Raw genomic sequence first — 16,162 nt, 5'->3', positions numbered from 1 at the left:
ATGGAAGGAAACAGTTTTCCAAAATGCTAACTGCAGGAGGAACAGAAAATTGGTGGGACATTAATAAAGCCCTATGTCAGTATGTTCTTTGTTGGTGGTGTTCTCTTTTTTGTTTGTTTGTTTGAGACAGGGTCTTGCTAAGTTGCTGAGGGCCTCACTTCTTACTCAGGTGGGCCTCGAACTTGGTGATCCTCCTGCTCAGCCTCCCAAGCCCTGGAATTACATGCATAAATCACCACGCTTGGCTTCAGTATGATCTATAATCACTATTTTTGTGTCCTGTGACCAATTTTTTTGTGTATGTGTATATAAATCATTTCTTGAAATACTAGTTGAAGAAATCATTATAAGATAGAATTTTTTTCTAATTCTGCTTTTATGAAGGAAAATGTGGAGAACATCATTTAGGAACTTACTGAGTGTCACAAACCAAATTAAATTAAATCCTTTTATTAGTGTTACTTCTTTTTTGTGTGTGTGCTGGGGATTCATTGAGCCTAGGGCTAGGACCTCAAACATTCTAAGCACACACTCTACCACTGAACTACACTCCCGTTTCTTAATTTTTACAGTCATCTTGCAGTGTGTAGGCAATATCATCCATGGAAATCGATGATTCTGTAAATTAACATGCCAGATGTTACACACTAGTAGAACTGAGTAGGGATTTGAATGACTGTATCTTTCTGACTGCAGATCTGTTTATATGTACTATGGTACCACAATTGTTCAAGTCCTGATGAGGCTGTTGATTGAGGAGTACATAAGACAATGGTTGTCAAGTATTTGGGACATCAGAAACAGGATATGATTTTGTTTATTCTAGGGAGTGAAATAGGGGTGTATGCATGTGTAATGGTTTTATTTTTTAAAAATTCAGACTAGTTTTGAAAATAATGAACATATTTCAAGCCAAGTTCATGGTCCATTTTGACACAAAATGAAAAGTTGTCATCATCTTTCCCTCAGCTTTAGTTTAGACTTATTGTACAACTGACCTTCTAATATGTCTTGAATATTATTCATATGAGCATAAACTGATCTCTCATTTTAACGATAGTGCTGGAATGAATATAAATCTTCATTTGTAGGATAAATTTCTGGAAGTAGAATTTTGGGGAAAGGGCACATATATTAAAAAATTTAAAGATATTGTGATAGTTAATATTGAATGCTATTCAGAAAGTAAGTGTAAATTCCCACAAACAGTAAGAGCTAGTGTCTATTACCAGACTTTAAATTTTGCCAAGCTGCTAGCTAAGAAGTGGCATCTGATTTTATTCAAATTCCTGTGAGTTAAGTCTGAGTTGCTTTTTCTATGTATATTGGCCATTTTTCTTTTTCTGTAAATTATTTGTTTTAAAATGTATTTTCAAGAAGTTTCCTTTACTTCTTCCAACATATCTCATTATAGAAACATTTTTAGCAACAATGTATACACAATGTTATTTTATTATATTAGATGTATTGTTTATACATTATGCCTTGTACAAATGCATGGATCATTAGTATGTGAGTGAGATGCTTTCCCGCATCCATGATTTTGTTACCTTTGAATTTAGAGGCTTTCTTTTCATTCATTCATACATACATACATACAGGGGATTGAATCCAGAGGTACTTTACCATTGAGCTACATCTCCAGCCCTTTTTAATATTTTCCGAAGGTCTCATCAAGTTGCTGAGGCTGGCCTTGAACTTGGAATCCTATTGCCTTAGCCTCCTGAGTTGCTGGGATTAAAATGCCACCACATCCAGCTTTTCTTTCCTTTCTTTTAAATCTGTGGTTCTGAATTTTACTTACTAAAAATTGTCAGACTTGTGTCATTCTCCACTCTCTTACCTTTCCTTTTGGCCAGGGTGATCCCTTAACTGCTGAGGTATAGTAACATTACAGGTAGTTGTCATCACCTGTAGGATTCATAGTCTGGGTACAGAAAGCCTGAACCGAGTTTTCTTTTCTTTATTTCAGTATTGAATCCAGTGATCTTCCTCTTCTGGCTGCTGTAGCAAGCACTCATTCTCCATATGTTGCTCAGATACTCCTTTAACAGGCCTAAAGGTTAACTTTGGTGGAAAGTTAAATAGAAACCCAGGAAAGAGGCACAACGTGTATTTATGAACATTTTTTTCCTGTTAGACTTCCATCTGAATGAATTCATCTCCCAGGTACCCTGCACTGTGATGCATATTCTGGGTACATTGGATGAGTTTTCTTTTAACTGGATTTTGGGTGGTGGTAGGTTTTTTTTTAACCAAGTGAAAGTAAAACAGCATAAATAATTTTGCTGGTTGGTGGGTGGGGGGCATTTGAAAAAACCAAAGCCTAACTTTGAAATTTCTACAAAATAAATAATATCAAGGAATTTCATGTCATCGTGTTGTCACAACTCATAATACCAACAGGTGTCTCACGATTAAACACCTCAGAAGTTGTCATTAGTTTTTAATTCTTTAGAAAGTACAAAACCTTGCTTATTTGTTACTTGTTTTGCAATTCAAAACAGGTAATTTCTGGTTATTTCCCAATGTAAGTATTTTAAACAGCCTGTTAATTACAACAAACTCAGAATAATGAGTGAAAATATATTGTCCACCCAAGTGTACATATGTATCTATTTTTTTAAAATGCAGAGGTAGAAATACAAAATTGGTAAACATACCTTTTTTAAAAAAATATTTTCAACTAATATTAACTGTATGTAATGTTATTACTTTATGGTGATTTTTTTCTGTTTCACACACTTTAAAATATACATAAAGCCAATCTCTTTTTTTAAGGCTGAGGATGAGGATTCCTAAAATGAGAATACTACTTTATACCATTTGTTTTGTAAGTCTGAGCTAATTCTTATAAATACTAATATTTACATATTCACTAATTTAATAAATGAAAATTAGAATAAGAAATTGCACCAAAGCATTGGCAAAAATAATAATACTATTTTCTTCAAAAGTGCTCAGGTAGTCAAAATAAGGCTCTTATTTTCATTATCAGCCCTTTTTGAAACCATAGAAGCAGAATATTTGTTACACTGCTTAATAATATTCAATTTACACTAATTGAAATTATAAATTATTCTCTTTTCTGTGACAGTTCTTCCCTTCCAAAAGCTGATTTTTTTCAGATTTACACTTTTCAGTTTTTGTTGTCCTTGTATATACTGTAGAATGTTGCTTGTAAGAAAGGCTAATAAGAAACCAAACTCATGTAAGTAATGTAAATAGATGGGTAGATAAAGTTTTCAAATATGCTCTACTACCTCAGTTTACTTGAATACTGAATTAGTTTATTCTTTGCTTATTTGGTCTAAGATACATTAAATGCTAGAAATAAATCTGGTTTCTGCTTTGACTCTTTTCATCACAATTAACTCATTAGCTTAAGAAAAGAAAACCACTTGTTTATTCATTTACTAAGTACATTTACAATATAGCACATCCATTCTTGGTATTTAACTTCTCAATAATGAAAATTTTCTGTTCTTTGTTTAGTCAACCTTGAATTTATAGTGTTGGGTCACATTTTCCTCATTCTTTATGTTTATTCAAGAGATTTCCAACTAGACAAATAAGTGGTTGTTTTAATAGAATAGAAATTGATTTGCCTACAGTTTGGCCCCTGTCCTGTTAGATGGTCCTAGTTAGTACCCTGAGTCTCCTGTGGATGACTTGCTGCCAGAGTGTTTATGGGTGTATTTTCTTTGGCTTAATTTTCTTATTGCATTCATTAACAGAATCCTTCTGTTGTCTATTTTTGGAATTCAGTGAGTCTGTCTCTGGCAGAATTCAGAATCTATAAAACTTCCTATATGGGCCATTGTACATTATTTTTTGATTGTGGCTCAGAATAATATGTAGCAGGTAGGTAATGTCTGTTTCTGATTATTTTCTTAATCATCAAACTGTTTTCCATCCTATTTGAAATGTCTAATAAATTGCTATTTAGTAATTCTAGTCTTCAGTAAGTGAATGGCTCATGCTGCTGTTATTTTTAAAGCTAAGCTTTGCTGGGAAGGAAAAGGCTTGTAGGTTCTTAATCACTCATTAATCCTTATAGGATTCCTGAGTCATAATTCCTAACCCTCTTATAATTTCTGGTACCTTCATCATAATCATTCTTTCCTTATATGAAGCCCAAGGAATGATTTACTGCTTTAGTGGTCTTTATGATGAATGTCAAGAATTTTGACGTGTTTAAAATAAGCTTTTTCAACTTCTTATGGTACAAATACATTACATATCAAAAATACCTGTTGCAACAGGAAATAAAAAAGGGATCTTTTATTTCATATAATTAAAACTAATTTTCAGTACATACATACTAATTGGTTTTGTTCTAAGTGTCCTGGCATTTATTAATATGTCTTAATTTTGAGTTGGAAACTATTAAGTGCAATAAACATACTAGCACAGATTTCATTTTGTTGTAGTTGGCATACACTGAGGATGATCACTTAAAAAAATCAGATTTTACATAATGCCTACTTCTGTTTGATGTCTTATGAGAATGTTCTGCTTTCTCTAAGTTATTTAGATGATGGTTATGTAAAATGTACATACTTGTTCCTTATTTAGAATACATTTTTCAAATGTACACCTGTATTATAATAACCTCCCAGTTCTAGGGGAAATTTGTGCAATAAACACACATCAATTTGATGGGTAGTGTTGGTCTTTCTTTCATATGTTAATAAGGTCTGTGTAACATTATGGACTCTGATGTCAAACCCACTAGACATCCCAAGCTTGACACTTCTGAGCATGTTGACTTTTCAGTATTTGTAGAATATACTCCACAAGGTTGTGGGAATTGAGTAAAATAATGTATGTCAAGAATTTACTTCAGATCATGACTGAGGGTTTAATCTCAGTAGTACAGTGTCTAGATCCTTGATGCCTGCCTAGCATTAAGTTTTCACCCCAGCATAGGGGCGAGATGGGAATACAGCACAGTGCTAGCGTGCATTGAATGATAAACCTTTTGGCTGTCACTGGTAATTTTTCCAGCCCTTTCCCAACTATTTTTGGTAGAATTTTTAACATGTGTTCTTATGAAGAAAAACATAATAACAAAACATACACTAGTATATTCTTAAACTTTATTACTCACAATGACAAAAAAATTTTTTTCTACTTTTTGTAGGGAAGTCAGCTCTGCCTTACAGCCTTCAGGCCCACACCGCAGCCAGAATTCAACCCCAAGCAAGCTTGCTGGGGAGCTGCCTTTCTCAAACCAGGTTGACTTGAGCAGAGTTATGCCTGGAGACAAGACTAGCCTAGGGACTTCTGGTATCTGTTTTCATATCATATTATGTGTATGAATTCTACATTTAGCAGAAGAGAATAAGTATGTTGTTTTCAAGCCACAGAAGTATAAAATATTTGGGAAGCAACTATCAGTTCTCTTAGCACTATTCACACATAAACTTAGAAAACATCTTGCAACACTTCTGAGAAACAAGAAGGACTGATTTTGCTAATGAGAAACTTAGATATAGAGGATTTAACATTACCTCAAATCAATCTTTCCTATATAGTCCATTGTTTCTCAAACCAGAAAGTTTCTCAACTAATTGTGATGAGAGATGTAAAGATGTCTGGGATTTCTTCATTTGTCTTTGCCAGTGTGGAAGATAGTGGTGGGGTTGCAAGTGAGAACAAACTTCAGCTGGAAGTGGAATGGGGGCTAGAAAATTATAGCTCTGTGTGGGAAGGGATTAGGCAGATTATAAATTTGACAAGCTGGGCATGTAGTTTGGTGGTAAAGTATTTGCCTAATGTGTGCAAGGTTCTTGTTGGATCCCTAGCACTGCAGGTAAAAAAAAGAAAAGAATAACCTTTAAAAAGGAAAATAAGCAGTTTTTTTTAAGAATATGTGAAATTCCCATCTGTTATTTGCCAAGAGTTGGTGGGGCTTTTGATCTGATGATACACTCAGGTCATACTATGTCCTCTTCTGCAAGAATGCAGGAACCAGGACACTAGGTCCCCTTATCACCTTTCTTTTAAAGTAGAATTTTCTTCCAGGGAATGTATGAACCTACACTGATCCCTTTGTCTTATTGCAGACAACTCTGGGTCTATGTTAACACTATCCTATTAGGCTTCCTGCAGAGAGTATTAATTTTTTCTTTTCTTATTTTTTTTGCACTGAATCAAATCCAAAGACACTTTACCACTGAGCTACATCCCTGTCCTTTCTATTTTTTATTTTGAGATAGGGTCTAAGCTAAGCTGCTGAGGCTGTCCTTGAACTTGTGATTCTCCTTCGTCAGCCTGCCAAGTCACTGGGATTACATGCATGTATGTGCCCCCATGCCCAATGAGAAAGTATTATATTTGAAAGACTTGAAATTCCAAGTGACTGTCATCACAAAGAAGAAAAATATGTCTTTATATTCACCTAATTGCTCAAGTTCATATTATTGATAAAGGCATATTACTTTCCTAAATTGTATCAAGCAGAACAAATCTGATGAAATGTTGTGTGAGTACAAGGAAGGAATTATTATTTCCTCTGGACGTTTGTGGTACCACCCTTTTGAGACCCATTCAGTCTATCACTCAAAAAGTATAGGGACTAGAGTTGAAATGGGTCATACTAGTCTAATCTGAGTTCAAATGATTCTCACACCTGGTTGCATATTAGAAACAACTGGCTACCCTTTTTTTTTTTTTTGGTACCAGGAATTGAACCCAGGGGCACTTAACCACAGAGCCACATCCTGAGCCCTTTTTTATATTTTATTTAGAGACCAGGTCTTGCTGAGTTGCTTAGGACCTCACTAAGTAGCTGAGACTGGCTTTGAATTTTCGATTTTCCTGCCTCAGCCTCCTGAGCTGCTGGGACTAATGTGAGCCACTGCATCCAGCAAACACCTGGCTTTTGAAATACACACACGTTTTTCTGGGCTGGAGATCCAACCCAGGACCTCAGACACGTAAATGTTTTGGAAAAAATGTTAATTCCTAGCTGGGCACAGTGGCACATACCTTTAATCCCAGCTATTCTAAAGTCTAAAGCGTGAGGATCCCAAGTTTGAGAACAGCCTGGGTGGGTAACCTAGTGAAATCTTGTCTCAAAATTATTTTCAAAAGGGGCTGGGATTTGACTAGTAATAGAACACCCCTGGTTTCAATCCCCAGGACCATGTACACAGAAAAATTTTAATTTCTAGAACCCAACTCCAGGGATTGTGATTCATTGATAACAGCTGACCTGGATTTGAACCAGAAAGTGCTCTTTATTTTTCTGCTAGTGGTGACTCAATCTTCAGCATAATTATGCCTTAATTCCTTACTTCATTCCAGGTGCTACTAAAACCAGAGATTTTTTACTCCCATTTTTGTTGTTGATTTACAGTTATTTTGCAAAGATGGTCATACATCTGCTTAGTGAGCATTCAGTTTGGTATGTGCAACAGATCTAGCCAGACATCTTCCTTTACCACTAGAAAGCAATCAAGTGCTTTGCTTTTTTTACTACTACTACTACTTGTTTTTTACGGGTATGTGCCATTATGTCCAGCTTCAAGAGCCTATCTTGCTAATAGCAAAATTACTTCTTAGTACTTAGATAGTTCTATTTTTTTTCACTCAGCCAAAAATTATTGAGCACCAATTAGTTATGTGCCAGCTAGGCATAGATTTGGGTGCCAGCGATATGCCCATAAAAAAATAACACACATTCTTTTCTATTCTCATGGAGTTTAAATTTTCCCCTCTGGTGCAGGAGACAGACGAGATCGTGTAATTACAGTGAAGAAAAATAAGGTAAGGAGTTAAGCTAATTTTTAAAAAGACATAACTGTTATTTTCTCACAATTTAATAAGTTACTTGCATTCACATCATTACTAAAATTTTCCCTTTAAACACAGTTACTGCTAGTGAATCCTGTCCTGGAGGGTACTTTTGTTTGCACATAGCTATTAGAGCTTTTTACATATGCAACAACAACATACAAGATGGTTAAGGACAAGATAGATTTTGAATATGTGCCTGTGTTTAGATAATGGGAAGTGTTATTAGTTCATTTTCAATTGCCATAACAAAATACCTGAAGCTGTATAATGTATACAGACATAGTTCTGGAAGGGGTAATAAAAACAGCATGGTGCCTGATTTGGCAAGGTCCCCCTTAGTGGCGTCACATAGCAGATGGCATGGTGGAAGCCTGTGCAAAAGAAAGACCACATGGCAAGACAGGAGTGAAGAAGAGCAGGTCTTGCTGTGTTATAGCAATCCCTCTTGGGAATTAACTGGGGTACCACAATAACTATGTTGATCCGTCCTGAGGGGAGTGTCCAAATGATCTAATTGTCTTGCATTAGGTTCTTATCTAGTAAAGGTTCCATCCATCAACTCACTGGGTTCATGCTTCCAACACATGAACCCTTGGGGGACACATGGGCAGCATACCAGGTAGTCACTGTGGATATTAACAACTTAATTATTGCTATCAGGAAAAGACCTAATAAAACAAGTTATTTTTGCATACTAATTCATTTTCTCTTATGACATACAGAAAAATGAATATACACTCATGTAACAATTACCCAGGTCAAAAAGTAGATCATTTTCAGCAATACAGAAGCTCCCTCCTCCTGTACCCTATCTTGATCATAATTCCCTACCTTCTCATTTTTGTAACTACCAACAGACTTTGTGAATGTGTCCTTGCTTTTTCTTTAGTTTTGTCTTTATGTATATATCCATAACACGTTAGCTTGTGTTTGAACCCTGAGTATATTCATACTCCCTACTTTTTGTTTTCCCCCTCAATATTGTTGATTCATCCATATGCAATGTAGCCAATATTTCACTGAATGAGTGTACCATTCTGATATTGATGGATATTTCACTTATTTCTTAGTATTGACTACTGTGAATATTTTTGTCCATCTTTTCTAGTGTACCTGGATATTCTTTGAGACATTTATAAAGGAGTGGGCTTACTTTCATGGAGTGTTAAGTTTCAGCTTTATATTTTTTCCCCAAAATGTTTTTCCAAGGATTCCTTATTCCACTCTTCATGGATACTTAAACATGTTTCTGAATATAAATGAAAAAAAATTAAAACTATCCAATTCTTCAAACTTCAGTCTCTACTTTAGAGAAATCATTTCCTAGAGGTAAAGTAAAAATAATGAGGAATGCTTGAATTGTGCAGGCAGCATAATAAGCGTTTCAGTTAATTTTCATATGTAATCTTAAATCCTGAAGCTATAAGTCCTTTACTGTTCTCATTTTATTATTGAGGAAACTGAAGTTCAAAGATACATTAAATAACTTCAGTGCTGGGGTGTGTCTCAGTTACAGAACACTTGCCTAGCATGCACTGTCCTGGGTTCAATCTCCAGTACCACAGAACAAAAAAATCTTCAAGTCACCTAAGTAGAAGTGGTCTGTTAAAAGACAGAAATTCAGATTTGTTTGCCCCTGAAATCCAAGTTCATGATGAAACATGCGTTTAATTCCTTTTCCCTTTTTAAATATACTGATGACACTGGAAATAGATCCTTGAAGAATAGAAGACAACCTTTGTATGATATTGGGCAGACCTTTGAATAAAAAACTTATTTTTTTAATAGTTTGCCTGATATGCTTTGTGATTTTTCCACGATTATTTCTGTATTCGCTGAGCCACTTCTGCTTTGGTATTTTTGCCCAAAATTAGCAGAGGGGAAAAAGACTTAATAGCGTGTTGTAAACTTCAAGTATGGGCAAGCCCCAGGCCCAGTGTGCAAAGTATGGCAGCTGCCATTACTCTGAAATACTGAAGCCTGAACTTTTCCATTTTTAACTCTTAAGATAAATTTCAATTCTCACCATGTCATTAAAAAGTCTTTGAAAATCACGTCATAATCATCAATCAATTTAGCAAGGTATATTAAGATGTATCAATATGTGGCCAAAGCCTTGAAGGACCTTAAGTTTCAGTTATGTAAAGGAGAACCCCTGGTGAAGGCCCAAGTGAGGAACCCTGTGACTAATGCGGCCCTCCTGCGCCATTAATGAGAACTGATATAAAGCACTGTTCTAAAATGATCGATTCTGGAATTTTGACTAAACTTTTATTGTTTAAACAGCCTTTGCAGCTGTCTGCTTGCTCCTAAGTGACGTTTTACTTACCAAAGGACAAGTAGATCGAAAGGGGCTTTATCCAGTCTGTTAAGAAGCAGATGGAATATAAAAGTGTCCACTCTATATTTATAGAATCCAGGCAACCCTAAGCCTAGCTGCCTGAGAGAGAGGTGGAGGGAGGCCTGCCCTGGGCATTAGTTGAATGGGTTTAGACCTGGCTTTGCAAAACAGCGATGACTGTAGTTGGCCCCAAGCACCAAGGACACCAGCCTTCTCACAATGCCATAAAGCTTTGCTTTTTCTGCCCTGGTCTCAAACTGTTTGTCTTCAACAGAACAAGCACATTTTTGTGGACAGCTTTCACAAAAGATTTTGTTTTACTGAAATAAACATAGGGAGGGATATGCGAGGATTTCCTTGTGTTTAGCGACCTCGACTTCCGTAAGTTCTTCAAGGGCGAGGCGTCAGAGTTGCGGAGGAGGAGCTCCGACTGGCTTCCGGATTTGGGTACAAACTTCACCCAGACGCCTTCCACAGAGTTTTGCCCAACAGGCTGTTTTTGCTTAGACCCCGTGAGTGCGTTTCCGGCCCTACACCGGAAGCCAGAGAGGCCAAAACCACAACTCTGAGGCGGATGAAATCTCGCGACGAGTCCTTAAATCTCACGGAGGGCTGGTAAAGGTTTAACGGCACCGCCCCAGGTCTTACGTCACTCTTAGACGCGGGTTACCGTGTGCACACTTGATGCGCATGCGCACTTGCCTTCCTTCGCCCCCGCGCGGGCTACTTTCTGGCCAGTCGCGCGTGGGCTGAGGCCCTGGGCGGGCACTGCGAAGGTTTGTTTGCTTGAGCTCGGACCCCGCGACGGTGCGGAGTTCCCTCCCTTTAGGGAGGGCGCACCCCCTGCGTGGGGTGAATGGGACGTCCCGTGGGCTGCTAGGGGTGGGGTGGGGAGCCCTGGGGCTACTGCCATGAACTCACCCGTGGACCCCGGCGCTAGGCAAGCGCTGAAGAAGAAGCCGCCTGAGCGGACCCCCGAGGTAAGGCCGTTTGATCCTGGCGCGCTTCTCCAGACCAACGGACAACGTTGCTCCGTAGGTTCGAAGCTTGCCAGTCGTTTCGAAGCTTAGCCCATTGCCAGAAATTCTCACCTGCTGCCGGGAATCTGTTTTTTGCGTCCTCTAACCCTCACCCGGGTCCTTGTCGCGGACGGGATGGTGGCCGCGTTTCCTGTCCGAAGTGCTGTCTTCTCAGCACACCCGTTCTTGCCGGGCACTTCCTTATATCTTCGATGAGAAAGCACGGTTACTAAATAGTATTTTCTAAGTTGGGTAAAATGTGGGTGGGTGAGGGAGTTTGCCCGTACGTTCAGGTAGACTAAGAAAGGAAATAAGAATTTTAAGTGTACTGTAACAGTCAAGCAATTAACTTCAGTGTGTGTTGTGTCCCAGAAATATTGAACAGTTGACTAAAAAAAAAGGTAAAAAGATTATCTAGTCCGTTTAAAACTTTGCATCCCGTCAGTAAGTTCTGTGGTGGATGATGCCTGTTTAAAATCACTTCTGTAGGTACTTTTTCAGACTGTCAGTGGAGATTTTTTCACAATGTTTTGGGTTTGACTATAAGATAAAGTATTTTGGGTTAGCAGTAATGGTATGAATTGAAAAAGTTTTCATTTGACCCTAAGGCTGAAGTTCAGACAAATAACAAAAAACCTGTTAGCCTTGCACATACATGTGGATTATTTAAAATTTTTTGGGAAGATATTCCTTGTTTTGAGAAGTTTTTATAATCACGGGTATGTTTCCTAAACCAAAACAAAAGCTAATGAATGAAGTATCTCTCATATTTCGTTAATGGAATTGAAATGCTTTAATTCCTAAGCCGCTTTTGAGTTTCAGATTTTCGGGTTTTTTGCTTAGTTATAAGTAACTGCCCTGGACCGTTAGGACATATTGTTATTTAAGCCATAACTTAAGTCGTATTAGGTCAAACTTTGATATTGGAAATCCTGGTCTTTGCACAGGAACAAGGTAACTATTACCACTCTCCAGAGTCCCTTTGCATCTCTGATCCAATGAATCTTAATTTCCTTATTATGATTCTGGAAGATCATGCGAGCTAAGTGAAAGCAATTCCTTTAAACATTTGAATTATTTATTTATTTATTTTTGAATTACTGGAATCCAGGGCTCTGTATCACTGAGCTACAACCTCAACTATATTTTTTTTTATTTGGAGACAGGGTCTGGCTGAATTGCTGAGGCTGGACTTGAACTTAATATCCTCCTTCCTCAGCCTCTGGAGTCATTGGAATTAGTGGTGTGCACACCATGCCCAGCCCTCCAATAGTTTTTATATCATTAGAAATTTTGGAACAAAATTTTGAATGTACAATGTAAGTTTTACTTTTAAACATTACTTTTGCTGCATTCATATTTTAATTGTAGAATTCTTTTCTTTAATGGCAGAACTGGCATTGCGTATTTTTGAGCTTAGGAAATTTTCTAAACTATTGGTGAAGTTATGTTTGCCAGGTTGTGCTTTGTTAAGTACTTTATCTTGTTTTACTGGAAGATCAGCATTGTTCATACAGTTCATGGAATAGAGCTTGACATCTAGCAGTATAATATGTTAACTGTTTCATTCATTGGGGTACAAGTGTGGAAATAAGGAAAATGAGAATAAAGAACCCAAAACATAGGGATGGTTTATTTTGATTTAAAAATTTGGTAAAGGGACCAGGGCTGAGGCTCAGTGATAGAACACCAGCCTGGCACATGTGAGGCACTGGGTTCAATCCTCAGCACCACATAAAAATAAATAAAATAGAGGCATTCTGTCCATCTACAACTACAAAAAAATTTAAAAAGAAAAAAATTTGGTTAAATTCTTATGAGTTCTTTTGTTACAGAAGTACCTTTATCTTTTAATGGACTATTAAGGGTCTCATAAACATATTAGTTTGTAATTATTTCTTGAGAGCCTATCTGTTCAAGATAACAATCTTTTGTACCAGAGTGTATCAGTGAAAAAATAGCCTGGTCCTAGTGGCTTTTGTCGTTGTCGTTTTGTTTTGGTGCTGGGAATTAAACTCAGGGGTGCTTTACCACTGAGTTGCATCCCCAGCCCTTTTAATTTTTTATTTTAAGGCAGAGTTTTGCTAAGTTGCTGAGGCTGGTCTTGAACTTGTGATCCTCCTGCCTCAGCATGCTCAAGCTGAGTTGCTGAAATTACAGATATGTGCCACCACTCCTGGCTCTTAGTGGTTCTTGAATACTAATGGAACAAGGAGGGAAGAAGGCAGATGATACATATAAATAAGTAAATTACATAATATGTTAGCTATTAATTGCTAGAAGAAAGAGCAGGATAAGGGGGCCTGGAAACATAGGAAAAGAGCTGTGATGCAATTTAAATAAGGTAGTTCCTGTTTTCCTGGTTGAGTTCACCTTTTTTGGCAGCGGGGTACCAGGGATTGAACTCTGTGACACTCGGCCACCGAGCCACATCTCCAGCCCTGTTTGGTATTTTATTTAGAGACAGGGTCTCACAGAGTTGCTTAGTGCTTCACTTTTGCTAAGGCTGGCTTTGAACTCAAGATCCTCCTGCTTCAGTCTCTTGAGCTGCTGGGATTACAGGCGTGTGCCACTATGCCCTGCTTTGAGTTGACTTTTGATTAAAGATTTGATGCTGGTGGTGGAATTAACTATGGGGGAAGAGCTTTGCAAGTAGAGGGAATAGTTATTGCAAAAGCCCTGTGTAGAGAGCATGTCTTGATGCATTCTAGGGATAGCAAGGAACTTTGAAACAGAGTGAAGGAGGGTGAGTAAGAAGTGAAGTTAGAGGAAAGAATGATGATGTAGAACTTTCTGAATAATTGTAAATTCTTTGACTTATTTTTAGTAATAGGGGTGGGAGGGCCACCTAAATATTTTGAAGCAAAGGAGTGACATCAGCTTTTTTAAAAAAGTCTCATGGCTGCTGTATAGAGAGTAGACTGTGGGGGAGCAAATAGTAGGAAGTTAGAGATTATTGTATTAAATCAGGTTAGAAATGATGATAACTCAGATTAAAGTGATAGCAGTAATGGAGGCAGTGAGAAGTAGACTTTGGAAAAATTTTGAATGTTTAGCCAGTGGGGTTTGCTAATACATTAGATACAACCTTTGAGGGAAAGAGAAGAATCAAGTATTATTTCAAGGGTTTTGGCCTGAATAACTGGAGGGTTGGAGTTATCATTAAGGAGAGTTTGAGGTGCCCTCAAAGAGCTGGGAAAGTGGACTGAAATGTAACTCAATAGTAGAGCACTTGTCTTGGATGTTTGAGGTCCTTGATTCAATCGCTGGCACACAAAAAAGATGGGGGAATTTGCAAAAGGAGTAGGTTTTGTTGAGGAATATCAGAAATTCAGTTTTAAGCATGTCAACTTTATAATGTCTGTTAGAAATGGTGAGTTAGGAGGTGCATGTACACATTTATTCTAAAAGAATGCTGTGCTGGGATATTAAAAAGTGTCTATAACTTGATGACTGAAATTTCAATCTCTAGACTCTGTACTTTAAATAATATATGTAACCTTATGACTGCAAAATTTAAAAGCAGGAGAAATTACTACGATTAAGAGTGTACATCAGAAATAGAAGGGGACCAAAAACAGTAAGTTCCCTAGAACACTCCATCATTATAAGGTTGGAGGAGAAGAGCAAAAACCATCAAAGGAGTGGGAGTGAACTCTGTCCAGTAGGAGGAAAACGAAGAGAGAGTGTGATAGTGACCTGGAAACCAAGTGAATAAAGTGGGTGATAGGAAGGGTTAACATTGATTCATTAAGGTTAATCTACTTATTTTCCTTTGGGTGGAAATTATGAAAAATACACAAATGGCAAAGAATTCGTGTCTTACAACTTTGTAATAAAACTTGTGAGCCACACACTGAGTATGGACACATGTAAAGTGTGCCATTTAGGTATCTACTTTTACTTTTACTTTTCTAGCCACTTCTCCAGAGTCCACAGCATTGTTTTTCCTGAACTAGTTCTTTGATTTCATTTTCCACTTTGTAAAGATATTCCTATGGGAAAATTTGGACTTAAATACTCTGTGGGAAGCTGGGTGCATTGGCAAATCTGTAATCCTACCTACTCAGAAGTCTGAGGCGGGAGGAACCCAAGTTCAAGACCAGCCTGAGCTGATTTTGACAAAAACTGTTAAAAGTACTCATTTTGAGTTTTTACACCAAAAGTATTTAAAAAGTCACAGGTAAAATTGAATGTAGCTGTTTCTCAATTGAGTGCATATTTAACACCATTCTTTATAATTTTTTTTTTTCACTTCAGAGTGAATGCACATCTCTTATGGTTATTTCCTTCTCAGTTTAATATTATGTTTTGCCATATTCATCAAAAAAACAAGAATTGGAAATACATTTTAGAAAGTCCTCATAGTACTAAAAAATATTTCATGTTCATCAGAACTGCCGATTTGTACATTGTCTTTTTCAGCAACTTCACTTCATTTAATTTTTATAGGTTGACACATCCAAGCACAGTGTAGCCCAGTTTACTCTTTTTTATGTGTTTCAGGTCCATGTAACCTCAGAATTGTCTTCCAGGTTCTTCAACCTTTTGTCTTTAATTGAAACCTTCACTATTCTTCCTTCTTAGTATTCTTTTGAGATGACTGGACCACTTGCCCACCTCAAAAATGTGTGGTTTTTTGCTCACTCCTGGTATCTTCCTCTGTATATCCAACTGGTTAATACATCTTATTGATCTTACCTCCTGAATCTGTCTTTGGACTCCCCAGTTCTATCTTAGTTCAGACTTTCCCCCCATTGTTTCTATCCATGCATTTTTGTTCTAGTCATTTTATCATCATCTTGCTGTTAGATCTTGAATCTAATCATATTCTACTCTTGTTTAGAATTTATTTTCCACTCCATAGTATAAATTAGTAATATGTTACCATTTTGAGAATTTAAAAGAGTAGCTGTTATATATATGTTTGTGTGTATTTACATATACATATATATAAACAGATTAAAGAGGAATTCTCCTAGATTTGTATTTGTAT

General features: G+C 37.1%; 2 protein-coding genes across 9 annotated transcripts in view; both read left to right on the top strand.

The window, feature by feature from the left end:
- The window catches only part of FNIP1 (folliculin interacting protein 1), a 113,130-nt gene extending 107,294 nt beyond the window's left edge, over positions 1 to 5,836 (top strand). For both annotated transcript variants that reach the window (XM_079144114.1, XM_079144113.1), the window contains one exon: positions 1,973 to 5,836. In XM_079144114.1, the coding sequence (XP_079000240.1) occupies positions 1,973 to 2,051 (79 nt within the window). In that variant the 3' untranslated portion in view covers positions 2,052 to 5,836. The remainder of the gene's footprint in view (positions 1 to 1,972) is intronic.
- Positions 5,837 to 6,726: 890 nt separating this feature from the next.
- The window catches only part of RAPGEF6 (Rap guanine nucleotide exchange factor 6), a 209,443-nt gene continuing 200,007 nt past the window's right edge, over positions 6,727 to 16,162 (top strand). For 2 of the 7 annotated variants that reach the window (XM_079144104.1, XM_079144095.1), the window contains exon 1: positions 10,276 to 11,127. In XM_079144104.1, the coding sequence (XP_079000230.1) occupies positions 11,059 to 11,127 (69 nt within the window). In that variant the 5' untranslated portion in view covers positions 10,276 to 11,058. Of the gene's footprint in view, positions 7,777 to 10,267; positions 11,128 to 16,162 lie in introns of those variants that run through there. The other 5 variants (XM_079144100.1, XM_079144096.1, XM_079144097.1 and 2 more) reach the window with 5 other exon arrangements.

This window comes from Sciurus vulgaris (assembly GCF_902686455.1).
Source record: "Sciurus vulgaris genome assembly, chromosome: 6".
NCBI lineage: Eukaryota > Metazoa > Chordata > Mammalia > Rodentia > Sciuridae > Sciurus > Sciurus vulgaris.
Note: the sequence above shows the minus strand (reverse complement) of the source record. Positions and strands in the feature narration are given on the sequence as shown.